This window comes from Contarinia nasturtii, unplaced genomic scaffold (genome assembly GCF_009176525.2).
Source record: "Contarinia nasturtii isolate CC-2019 unplaced genomic scaffold, AAFC_CNas_1.1 Cnas_scaffold_1240, whole genome shotgun sequence".
NCBI lineage: Eukaryota > Metazoa > Arthropoda > Insecta > Diptera > Cecidomyiidae > Contarinia > Contarinia nasturtii.
Genome location: NW_022198581.1, coordinates 20,969 through 34,796, shown reverse-complemented (window position 1 = coordinate 34,796; position 13,828 = coordinate 20,969). Strand labels below are relative to the sequence as shown.

Here is a 13,828-nt window from a genome sequence, read left to right as displayed (position 1 = left end):
GAGATGGGATTTGTTTATTTTAGAATTTAGTCATTTTTCTTTTCAGAAATGCAAACATTTAATTTGAATAAATCTTGAATAAATTCGAACAAACAACACAACATTTTGGAATGCCACACAATTGACGCGAATATTTTCATTCTACCCCCTTTTCGGTTTTCACAATTGAACAATGCACTTTATAAGCTTATTGTTTGGATTTCGCTGACTTTACAATGAATACTGACCAATTCATTACATTCACAAAAACCGAACCACTCATTTTACTCACAATTGATGCTTTTATTTTGAAATATAATGGCATTTACCGAGTACGACCGAGTACATCATTTTTTGTAGACAATTTTAAATGCGCTCTGATGAAAGGAGCGATTTAAATTGTCCAAGATTATACATGAAATAATAACGGTTACATTTTACGCCCGGATTGCACATTTTAGCATAAGAGTGTGTATATTTTCTATTGTTCATACAATAGAGACAATGCAGCCATTCTGCAAATTTGCATAAAATCGGCAAATCAATGTCAAATTTGCATTGATGTGCGTTTGATTGTGAAACAATAAAAACGTTACCGTATCGACAAAGTAATGACCTGCGTTTTTACCAATTCTGACAAGTTTGACTACTTTTTGATGCAGTAGAACCCAATGATTTAATATTTAAAAAAAAAACCGTAAAAATGGTAGTAGTAGTTGCAAATACAATAATAACTTCTCAAAAGTATATGATGATTCGTTTAGAATTTGTTTTCAAATGACTCTTCGTTTAGTTAAGAAATATATTAGTTTACTTGTTCCTTATGAGAATTTGACATTTTTGTTTTTGTTTTAAATGATTTTTTTTAACTAAACGACGAATCATCTGAATACAAATTCTAAACGAATCACCATCTAGTTTTGAGAAAGTTATTATTTTGTTTGTGTGTGTTTCTGATTTTTGATGATTTTCTTGGGTCGAAATTCTTTTTTCTACGATCAAAGTCTCAAAGTTTTTAAAGACTACAATAAAGTGCACAAAAAACATTCTTGTGTAGTTTTTGACAACATCATTTTCTCCTCTCCAAAATGCGTCTTTAAGGCCTTGTTTTGGCACATTTTACATAAAAGTTTGTTATGTCAAGTATTGATGGACCTTTACATGTTCTTTAAAATACTAATTGCTTAAATTGAAAAAAACAAAAAAACTCAGAGAAGACTAAAAATCCGACAGCCTCAAATCCCATCAATTTGATTAAAAATGTTTATAAATATATAAAGAAAACACCATATTTTAGTCTCTTAAGTTCACAAACATATTCAATTCTCTGTTTAACAGTGCAAAAATTCAAGATATCACTATTTATTAAACGTAATCGGCTCGTATTTTGTTTAATCATTTCTTCAAAGTGACAAATACTGGCGCCTCGCATGCAACATATACTGGAATATTTGTAGATTTAATTTTGCCGTGTATTTTTTTGAAGATGATTGGAATTTAATCAGACAATATATTGAACTAACTGGTCAGTTGAGCTGACAGTACGTTAGCCAGCTAAATAGGCTAAAACAATAGACGTTATTGTTTTAATGATAAATCACTTCTCTTGTTTTAATAGTAGTCATTGTTCATTATAACAATAACTTCTCAATTGACCAATTAGTTCAATATATTGTCTGGAATTTATGATATCTTTCGTCATTCGCTAGGTCTTTTTTAATATTTCTAGCTGAATTATTGAGAATAAACGTTAAACTATCTGTTTAGAGCAGGTTTGTTTTCACAGTTCACAGTTGCTTTTATGCTTTAAACTAGCCTGGCTTCACCGAATACATTGAGCTAAGATATTAATTCAAGTTATTTTGTAGGACGCAAAAATATCTCCAATTTTGTGCTAAATAGCAACCTATCGAATAGGACAAGATATTAGGAGATTGAAGCTATTTAGCAACAAATAGCATATATTTTTATGTGCTTACAAAAATACGCCTTCAAAAATCATTTGAAAAAGTGTTACAGCCGCCATTGAAATTGTCCTTTTGCCTTTGATTTTATTCTACATATCATCGATGAAGAAAGGCAAGAACCCATTTTTTATTTGCCTATACACATCTTCAACTCTCCGTTCAGTTAAGTTATTGAAGATAAATCATAGAAACTGAAAACTTGGATAAAAAGATAAATACAAGCGATTTTGTTCGAGTACATGTGTCGTGATTGATTAAATAGATTCTTTTGGTGATGCTAAAAATAAATAAGAACTATACTATAAATTGACCAAGATTGGTAAAGATTGAATGTTATAAAGAAGCATAAAATGCATGTATAGTTTAATTTTCATTCGTTTTATTTCTTAAAAAAAATCATCAATACACACATTTTTACAATGTCGTTATAAAGAAATCATTTTGAGTGAAAAAAGTGTGAGTAAAATGAAAGCGGTTTTGATATCAAAAGTTATTTTTTCATTGTATCAAAATACCAGCAATCACACAATATCTAATTCAACGGTGCTTAATATTTCTTCTTCTTTCAGTTCTTGAGTAAATAATTCGATAAGAGTTTCCTATTAAATAGAGAACCAACAAGGAATTAACAAAAAAGTATCGCTCACACACAAAAAAAAAGAAAAGAAAAATAGTCATAAAGTATCAAGACGTAGTACAAAATTGTATTGAATGGTCATAAAATGTTTTATATCGCATGTTTTCTATCTCTCTCTCTCTTCTTCGCTTAAAAAAAAGAAGAAGTTTTCTTGTTCTGTTTTCATTTGATTGCTGTGTGTAAACTTATCGGCGCGTTTACCAAATAAAAAGGCGCAAACAAATCGATTTACGATCTGATGTGGTCGATGAAAAATCCACAAAGTATAAAAATCGAATTGGATCGTTTTCAATAATACAAATTTCGATATCAGTGTCAGTGTCGATGTTTTTTCAAGTCTATCAATATCAATTTCATTTTCTTATAACAATAATATCATAAGATCAGAGCAAACAATAACCGTTTGTACTCGAATATAAAAATGGCATTTTTTTCTCTCTTTTTCATCGATATTATTTTTTTTAATTCAAATCGATAGGTTCTTTGTTGTCTATGTCGCGACTTTGTTCATCCAATGCGTCAATTCAATAAAATTGTGTGTTTTTTTTTCATATATATAAAAAAAATTCATTCTGTTTCTTTTCCTGTCTTGTACAGCGTGCGAATAACAAATATTCGATGTGCTGGCTTTTATATAATTTTTTTTTTGATTGTGATTCTTCGACAACGATATATATGTGTGTATGCTTTTTCACAGGCCTTCTTCGTTTAGATTAAAAAGTCAAATAATTCATTTTTGTATACATAACACCACTTTATGGTGCAATATGACCCGACCACAACTGTAACTCGCACTCTTCTTTTCTCGATTGAAACGGTTCCCTGTGTTGTTGTTCGTTCGTTGTGCGCGCTCCCTCAGCATATTTTATGCTCGGTTGACGTTGATAAGGAAAATAAAAGAAACATTTCTATCTTTTGATCGCTCTTATCGAAAACTGCACGAAGGAGACTATAAGAATAGAAAAAACCGCACATACACAAATATTGACATATTCAATGGCACCAAACAAATGAATAGTGATTTTTCTTCAACCTCTTTGCTATCGATATTTTCGATTTTATTGAAAAGTGAAGATGACATTAAATTGTCGAGCAACGTTTGCGATAGAATTTAATTCATTGAAATATCATATTACAAAGCGTTCGATTTAAACAGCAACAGCAGCCACTTATTCACTCTCACAAATACATACACAAAAAAAAGAAGAAGAAGAGAATACGTTACATTGCTCCTTCCTTCCTTCCATAAAAATAAAAATAAAGAGAAAAACATACAAAACAAAACAAATGTGAAGTGTTTCCCTTTCAATTCTCTGTTTACATAGATTCACACCAGATAACAATTTTCTTTTTTTGTACTACACTTTAGTTCACTTTTATATAGTCATCGTCAAATTATCACATCTCTCTCTCTCTCTCTCTCGGTGTGTTTTTTTTCCCTTTCGCTTGCGATAAATTGGCCAATGCAAAAATGAATGTTATTTTTCATTCAATCGGCCAAATGGAATTTGAAGTGTTTCTCGCATCATTTTTTTGTTGTTGTTGTAAAAATATAACAATTTTTTGCGTTCCTTCTTTATTTTAAATGTAGTTTCAATGACCTTTTTCAGTTCAAAACCCTTAATCATTGAAAATTGGCTCAAACGTTGTAAGTGACAAACAATCGAAAATGGGTTCAGAAAAGTTATCGCCGCCGTTGCCTCCCCGAAAAGTCAGCGATACAATTGAAGGGTGAGCAAATATACGAAGATAATCAAAATGACTGCTTAATGAGGCGAGCGGAGCTCATTTTTTTCTTGTCAGTAAGCACTTCCTTGATAACAAGCAACAACACGAAAGCTAAGAAGTGGAAAAAAAATCCAAGCGGCAAAATATTTAGCCACCACGGTACCCCCTTGAGTCATGTATTTACAACGACTTAATTTCCATTAGAAAATCCAATCAAAACACATGTGCTTTTTTGGTAAGTACTCAACGGGGCGCAATTTTCCATTTCAATACCTTTTTGTGCTGTGAAATGATAACAAAAATGTGTTTAAACATGGTATGTGACATCAAATGCTAATCGTTTTCAACCTGTTGATTTACTGGTCCATGTTGACTATACGCATAGAAAAATCAACGGCATGTGATAGACAATTCACGAAACGAGAGATGCGAACAAATCGAAGTATAAAATAAGACGATGCTTAAAACATTTGAACCAAGAGAGAACAATACAAATGACATGATTTGATTTATATTACGAGTATGCATAAAAAAAATCTGAAAAATGTTTATAGCACAAGACAAGAAAAATGAATATAGAGATGAAAAGAAACAACAAACAACACAGAGAGAGAGAGACATGTATACAAACAAAGAGAGCGAGAGAAAGAGAGATAGAGAGTAGAAGAAAACAAGAACAATTCAATCGAAAAAGACACAAAACAATCTTTTGGTCGCGTTCAATGTTCATTCATATAAAAGAGAAAACAGAGAGCGAACAAAAACCACACCTCCATTCACTAACGATTGGTGGATTTGGCGCATGATTCTGACAATAACAAACAACGAAATGGGAAAAAAGCATTCGCTCTCACTCTAACGCTCATACACGAGATGCATGGTAAAAAAGTAACGAAGACTCGCTGTCGCACAAAACCAACGCATAACATTACAAGTGATTCTCTATGGCGAATGGAGTGAATAAGAAAGGAGAGGCTGTGGGGAGCGCGCGCGTAAGCGACATGTATACATCACCGTTTCATTGACGATGGTGGATATTGTCTTTTTTTTTTCATTGTGGCCCGAGAAAAATTTGTAATTCGCCAAGAAAACAGACACTTGCTGTCTTTTCCACATTTTGTATTGTTGTTTCTCTTTTTTGTTATCATCTCGTTCTCGCTCTCGCGTATCATTCGCGTATTGCTAATACACAAAAATTTGTATTCTCATTTCGATGGGAGCGCGCTATTTTACATGTTAATACCGCTCTTCTCGAGGCAGCCACACGCTATTGTCATTTTCCTTATTGTTGCAATGTTATTGTTACGGCTTTCGTGGTTGATTGTTCAACATTTTTCGAGCGCACTGATGAGGGTGGGATCTTTATTTCACAATATTGCTATTTTTTATGCTCACAACACATAATAAACGGCGAAGAAAGATAGAAAAAAGGAAGCAAATATCGTACACATAAAATAGAGAAAAAAAATTGGCCTTTTTTTAAATCTAAAACCAATGTTATTTTATCTCCGTTTTATGTGGTTTAGTTTATTTTTCACGTCATTTTATTGCATGGATATTGTAAAATGCCTGGTTTATTCTTAACATCAGCACAGAATACTTTTACGAAAAATGCCCTTATTGTTGACTTGAATTGTAAACCTTTGTTTTTTCTGCCTTTTTCAATCGTTTTAAATTAAATTAGGACAAAAAACAAAGATTTTCGTTTTAAAAAAGAGAGAATTATGTAAAAAAATCTCCGAAATAGTTAAAACAAAATCTGCATTAAAAAAAACATCTAAAAATCTCCGAAAAAAAGAGTTAATTTGGCGAAACTTGATAATGCCACAATATTGATTGATATTGGATTCAGTGGATTTCTAAAAACCAATTATTATCCCGAAATCGACTGTGGCTATTTATTGTTCAAAATCACTGGAAAGGGATTGTCAAAATATTTTGTTTAGACAAAACATACACAGGGAGAGAGAGAGAGAGAGAGAGAGAGAGAGAGAGAGAGAGAAAAGAATAAAAAAAGAGTCAAAATTCCCATTGTCAATTGTGGTTTCTATGCAAACAACAATGTGTGAAAGGCGCATCGTCAATGAGTTCAACCCCATTCGGTGCACGTATATCAGAGCGTCGTTAAAATATATTAATTTGTTGTTCTAGTAAAGGAGATATAAAAAGTGGTATAGATTTGTATGCGTGTATACATATACTTGACTTGGTAGTTGAACGAATTGATATAAGAAATTGGTCATGAATCTAAATAACCTTGGGTGGAAAATTGCGCGTGAAAGTGGTGAAAAATAACTGTGTGGCGGTTGTGAGGAAGCTCGGCCCGCAAAACGAGGGATGAAAACAATTGGATTGTTGTACGTGTGACACGCGCTCTGATTTTCCGATATATATCTCATAATGAAAAGCGAACGAAAGATGCAAGTGCCTGATTTTGAATTTTTGTTTGTGGATGACTAGGATGCCAACCAAATGCGACAATACGCATCCATCCAAAATTGGTTTGTTTTCTTTTGTGCTCTTTCTCTCAGCTGTATTTTTACATTCACAAAACAGCAACAACACAATATGAATGCCAAAAAATACGGTGCAAATGCACAACCCAATCGTCAATATTTCCATCTTGCTCTGGCCAACACAAACATCATATGCCATAACATTGTAAACTGAATGGCACGAACATCGCGAATACTTTATAGGAATTTTTCGCTCTCTGTTTTTTGCTTGGGCCATCATGCTCTTTTGTTCCGGGTATTGTTTGTACTATGTTTGTTTGCTTCGTTTTTACGCGCAATCTTTTCACTTTTTTGTGTATGCGCCACGCTATCATCACTTCCCACCAATGTGAATGGGATCCAAACAAACATCATAATAACAAACATCGAACGAAACGCTCTTGCCCTGTCTCCCACAAATACATTTACCTTCGCATTCATTCTATTCCATTATTTGCATAGGCAATAGATAAACATTATCAGTATTATTTTTCTGGTTAAAAAACAACAGGATTTCTTCCATTGCGAGCTCGGTTGTTGTCGCCTTCTTCCACAAACGCTTGCCGTTCGTTCTTCGATCCGCTCTTTTTTTTATCTATTTCACCGATGCCATTGTCACAACGTGCCAGTTGAGTATGTATTCGTGTGTGTGTGTATGCATAAGAGATAGAGAGAGTGAGAGAGAGAGTGCGCGTGTGCTCAATGGCAATTCAAACCGATTAATTCCAACGTGTATATGTGTTGTATATTCTCGGTGGATGAGAATTCTAGCTCATCCATTGATTTGACTTTCGATGTATGTTTGTCTCAATTCTGTGGTTGTGCGAATTATCAAAATATCAACATCGCTGTATTTTATAGATAGGCGAACGGAGACACACAAAAAATACAACTCCATCATCGACCGATTTCAATTTTTGTCATTTTCACATTTTTCGATTTTCCAATCCAAAAATTTCAAATAAAAAGATTTGCAAAACGTACAGGAAACTTCAGGAAACGACTCTGACAATTTAAAATATCAACAAAACCTTTTGTTTCAATTCCAATTTTAATAAATTCCGGGCTTGAGTCTCACTTCATAAAATGTTATGAAAAAAAGAATTCATTTCAAGTATCGGTCCGGGCCCATTCGGGACATGCACCGGACGGTGTAAATGTATTCCAATGCATTGATGGGGTATTGCCGTGTGGATGTATGTTTTATACGCTTTTTGTGCCTACAAACGACAACAAAAACCAATAACAATAGGACACACTGTTATAAAATAGAAGTGAAACGGTGGAATATTTCGCGCGCGCTTTGCCTTACTTTCCCTTTGAAAAAGGCATCATCGACATCATCACCATCGTCGTCATCGTTGCCCAAGTCAACATACGCCATTCACAATATCACATTCGACATTGTCACGACGGCGATGGCATTTATAATGTATCAGTTGACGTGAACAGTTGTTTGGGATTTTTGTTTAGTCTGTCATCTCTCTTACTTGGTGTTTTTCAATAATCGAGTCGTTTTGTCGTCGGGTGGTGCTTTATCTATTTCGTTAAACGCGTTCTGTGCGGTGGATGATATTTTTTTGACTTTTTTTATTGGTTCAATTTCAACACTCTGTTTCGAGTGTATTCAATCATGTGCTTATAACAAAATAAAGCTACAATTTATCGTGTTTTTATTCGATAGAAAGGGTGCTCTTAAGTGGTTCGTTCAACGATCAAAAAGATTCGAACAAAAAATAACCGAAAATCTTTGTGAAATCAAAAAAAAAAACAAACAGTCGAACGCGAGACATTTTTGGATTAAATGTGATCTTAGATGACAATTTTGTAAATTGTTTAGTGATGGTGTGGTTCTGATAAATATCAACTGTGAATAAATTTTACTTACTGGTGCAAAGGACATTTTAATTGAAAATATTATTTTACGAAAGAAGAAAATCCAGTTCAAAGAAAAGGAAAATTAAATAAAAATTAAAATAAAATCAAGGATATCAATTATATGTGTTTGTCATCAAAATCAATAAATCATGTCGCAAATATTAATGAAAAATCAAAGTGATCACATAAAACGTCCAATGAATGCATTTATGGTGTGGTCACGCGGTCAAAGACGAAAGATGGCCCAAGACAATCCAAAAATGCACAATTCGGAAATATCGAAACGACTTGGTGCCGAATGGAAATTGCTTACCGAATGCCAAAAACGTCCATTCATCGATGAAGCAAAACGATTGAGGTAGAACACACACACATTTTAATCGAACGACTCATTTTCTCTTTGTTTGGTACTTGGTTTATTCTTTTTTCTTTTGAAATTTCACTATGGGTTCAATTAAATTGAACGGAATTATATTGTTTATTTAATATACCCATCAATAAATGTGTCTTATCAAATAAACGAGCTCAGTGGTATATAAGTTCTGACTCATTTGATTCATCATATAGTTCTGAATGAGTTGATTAAAAACTCATAAAATCATTTGTTGACACGAAAAATAGGCTTAAAAAAGTAAAGTAAATGGGAAATTAAAATTAAAAAAGGAATAACCACATCAAAAGTAAAAATATTGACAATTGCATTGAAGTTGACAAAATTCCGTCGGTGAAGTTACCGTATTTCTTTTTTTACAAACTACAAGCATTATTATAATAACTAATTTAACTTTTATCAAATTTTCCCTGTCTCTCTCAACTCCTATAATTATTATTCAGAGCGCTTCATATGAAAGAGCATCCGGACTATAAATATCGGCCGCGTCGAAAGCCAAAAACTCTTGTAAAAACACAAATACCGTCAAATCATCAAAAGCATCTGCATTCTCATCATCATTTGAGCAGCGGTAGCAAAGATTCACAATCCCATCAACAGCAAACACATCCACAGCATCAGTCAACGGCTCAAGTGCAACATTTATCACCAAAATATCCATTCACCTCATCATTAGAATTAACACTTGGCATTCCACATCGTACATCGACATTTCCATTGAGTAGCCATTATCAACTGCCCGCCACACCGTTGGATACAACGCTTGCCCTCGATTTGCAGGCACGTCTTCAACAAATGTACGGTTCATTGTATCCACCATGGCGATATTTCAGCGGTTGTCCATCGGCAGCAACAGCTGCTGCGGCTGCTGCAATGGTGCCCAGTGACAGTCAATCATCACTATCGCCCGTTGGATATTGTGTTAAATCAACAAAACGTAGCCCATCACCTGTAACCGCGACAAATTCACTTCCAAGTGTTATATGACCAACTCCGTTGCGCTTTAGCGCCGAACCAACTGTCTAAGTCTTATATCAATCAAATAGATAATTTTTTTATCGCGCACACATTAGCCCAAAAAAAAATATATATATATATGACAAACTGCCTGTGTATTTTAAATCGCACATTCATTGTGCCATCGAATGCAATTTTTTTTTCTATCACCAAACAAGCACAACCATTTAAGATGTACGATAATATATTTAAAAAAACAGCACTTTCGAATATATTAACAAATCAGTCAAAATCTGTGGTATACGGTCGTGAAGAACAGAAGCATTTTTATTGAGTCACTTCACCGTTTATCACAGCAACATATTATTGAAATTTGTGGCAAATTCACAATCAAATAATCAGTAGATGTTTTGTGCAACTCGTGCCGAACTTCGTAAATTGAAATGGATTTTGAAATGATTGCATCGAATTCCGATCTAATTTAAGGTGAATACATTATGGAGCATTCTTTTTTTTTATTTCAGTGCAAACATATAATAATTTTGCACTTCTTAGTGGACAAAAGGAATAACGAATGACAAATTTAGTGAAAAATAAACGGCAATGACAAATCGCAACGATATGCAAAGCAAATAGAAGAAGAAAAAAAAATCTAGAATGAAATCGTAAAAAGTCGATGAATTATGGTTTTAATTGTTGTTGAAAATAATTTGTGATAAAACGTTCATATCAATTGAAAGTAAATGAAGCGACAAACAAAAATTAGAAAAAAACATGAAAATATCTTATAGAAAATCCCAAAGAATCAAAGATAAAAAAAGAAAATGGAAATGATTTGTGTTTTGCAACAATTTTCATCAAGTCACATACAAACACACACACATCACCCCCACACACACATTTTAGGGGTAATATTGTAAGTTTTAGATATACACATACAAGATCATCAACAATCACTCAAAAAATAAAAACACATTCGTGGTAAAATAATATGAATTAACTTTTTTCGTTTGTAATAAGTGGTAAAAGTTATTGTATTAAAACAAAACAAAACAAAATCGAATTAAAATAAATTGTATATGCAAAAATACGTTGATATGGGCGAAACGAAAAAAAACCATATTGAAAGTGGGTAGCCATTGGAGACCATACAAAGTACTCTCATAAACACTTCAAAAACACATTCAGTGTGTGAACATTTTTCGGGATATAAATTTAATTTGTACATGAGCCATTCAACCAATCTATGTTAATTCATTTTCTTTGGCAATTCCCCCCTGTACAATTCACATACAGTTAATTTCCATTGTTTATGTTATCGGGCACATATCACAACAATTGGACACCGGGGCATTCATCGTAATACAAAAAGCAACACACTCTGAAAATTAGTTCCGTCCATTTGACTCGATGGATTCTGTAATTGTTGCATGTTATCTCTCATATTCAATTCATTATATCTCTATACTGTAATTTTGTGAAACACTGTGTACCGATGGAACGCAAAATCCAGTCATGTTTTCATTTTAATTTGAGAGTTTTTAATTAGAGACCGAATTTATTTCAGAATTTAAAAACACACACACACACAATTCAATTCTGATATTATGATCAATGATTATTATTATAACTGGTAATAATTTTGGTTTTCAATTGTGTTCAATATTCTGTCCGAGAATTATTCGATTTTGTTTTCTTTTTTTCTTTTTCACCATTCTTTTTCACAATCATCTGCAATTTTTTGTGTGTGTTTCACTTTTTCCCCCTGAAAAAAAATAAAGTTTTTCGTATTTAAAGTATACCTGAATGAAAATTAAAATGTGTGCACATTTTTATTTATAGTATAAGATAATAATTAATACAGTATCAAATTAGAAAAATAATTTGTGACATTTGAACCGTGGGCAATATGGTCACAACACCAAAAATAATACGTAATTTTGAAATGAAGTTTTTTTTATCAAAATAGAAAAGAAACTCAAGATGATCAATAGTAATACACGTAAAATAAGTTTAGTTACAGTAAACAACACAAAATCAGACACACTACATAGCAATTCATTTGTATTAGTCAAACAGCAATCCATGTAATTTTATCTAAAGACACCATTGTGACACTAAAAATCATGATTCAGGTAAATTGAATAAAAGGTAACATTTGAAAAATGAGCAAAATAAACATGTTGATTTTTATTTTTAAATATATATTAGAAATGGTCTATTTTCGCACAGTTTTCAGTCTTCTTCTCGCCTCTGTTTACAGCAATCCATCCTCATTTTAATTGCTCTATTTTTTTCTAAGCTCAATACATGTTGGACAATTGAATTTAATCGGTTAGAATATTCGTGAGCTTAAGAAAATTGTTAAAGTAAAAGAGTTCATATAAAAATGTATGGGCACGTGGCAGTTTTATTTTGACAAATTTCTTGAGGTCACGAATATTCTAGTCGGTTTGAATATTACGTTTTAAAAAGATATTTTTAAATTCTCTTTTAACCTGTATAATTTGTTTTTTTTTTCTTCTTAAATTCATTCAGTTATTCGTTGAAAACAAAAAGTAAACAAAAAATCCACATCGATCAATAAATCCTGCATTAAATAATATTTGCTCTGGTTTGGTTGATGCATTTTTAAATGCATCGCCAAACCAAAATTGTCTTCAACACATACGCCGTTCAGTGCATTACAGTTTTCTAAATGGGACGACTTAGCCACAGTCAATCAAGCGACCAAAGTGTCGAATTGTATGTTGTAAAATCAACCCCATGAATTAGTAGTGATTTACCTAATTGTCGACACAATAAAAACGATACGGTAAATGTTGCATGCAAGCAACCGATTGAAAAGTATTTTGTGCCGATTTGCATTACACAAGAGGGGTGCACCAATAAGGAAGAAAAAACGAAGGGATGCAATCAACTCACACCGCAGTGAGGGTAAATGGTATACTAGTGGGACACAGCAACACCTCTTTTCTTTTACACTAGCGAAGTATTTTTTTATTCCAAATCACTTTCTATGTGGTTTTTAAAACAAAAGATTATATTTATTGCAAACATCTTGCGAAAAAAAAAATTAGAATAAAAAAAAAATCGTGTGAAATAAACAAAACATGTCCCATCGCTAGACCGACTCCCTTACAGCATTACCGGATTGATACAGTTTGAAAAGGGGGCGATGAATGTAGTATCGCAGAGAGGCTTGATGCATTTATTAAACATAAGGGTGCCGACAATTTTCTTCGGTGTGTGCCTCATCTTATGTAGGCATTAATCATCATACAATGACGCTAAACAAATAACATACTCATGAAAATCATTTTTGTGAACACGATAAATCGGGACGGCAAGCATACGGAATCAATGTACGAAAATTATTCACACAAAATACATCATTGTACACTTATATGAAGAAAAAAATGCAACAACAACAAAAGAACGAATCATTTCAATTTCGGTATGGAAGGGATTCTTCAACAGTCAAGTATCTTATGATTGATGATTTGCACAACACGATACTGACATAATATTTACAAATCTCCGTGTTATTGTTCTGACGATTTTCCATACTTGGGTGTGTGAGGAAGGAAGAGAGAGAGAGAGAGAGAGAGAGAGCGTGAAATAAAAAAAGAAACGTTTTTGTGGGAGATTCCCGTGAAAAACATATGAATAGTAAAATCAAGAGTGACAATCAAGTGTTATATTTAAAATTAAAGGACTTTGGTTTTTATATATTTCGATTGTCTAACCAAATCATGCGCGTTTTATTTTAAATATTCAAGGGATATTCAATGAA

At 32.8% G+C, this 13,828-nt stretch overlaps 1 protein-coding gene across 1 annotated transcript; it reads left to right on the top strand.

Moving 5' to 3' along the window:
* The first annotated feature begins 8,255 nt into the window (after nucleotides 1–8,255).
* Nucleotides 8,256–11,788, top strand: LOC116345206 (transcription factor Sox-14-like). The gene is made up of 2 exons (XM_031774392.1): nucleotides 8,256–9,042; nucleotides 9,519–11,788. The coding sequence occupies exons 1-2, from the start codon at nucleotides 8,834–8,836 to the stop codon at nucleotides 10,060–10,062; spliced, it is 753 nt and encodes a 250-aa protein (XP_031630252.1). The 5' UTR covers nucleotides 8,256–8,833; the 3' UTR covers nucleotides 10,063–11,788.
* Nucleotides 11,789–13,828: the final 2,040 nt, after the last annotated feature.

What these genes read in the sequence shown, in the direction of transcription:
- LOC116345206 (XM_031774392.1), top strand. Translation starts at nt 8,834, where the DNA reads ATGTCGCAAATATTAATGAAAAATCAAAGTGATCACATAAAACGTCCA. An exon ending in GATGAAGCAAAACGATTGAG is followed by an intron (nt 9,043 to 9,518) that starts GTAGAACACACA and finishes ATTATTATTCAG; the next exon opens with AGCGCTTCATATGAAAGAGC.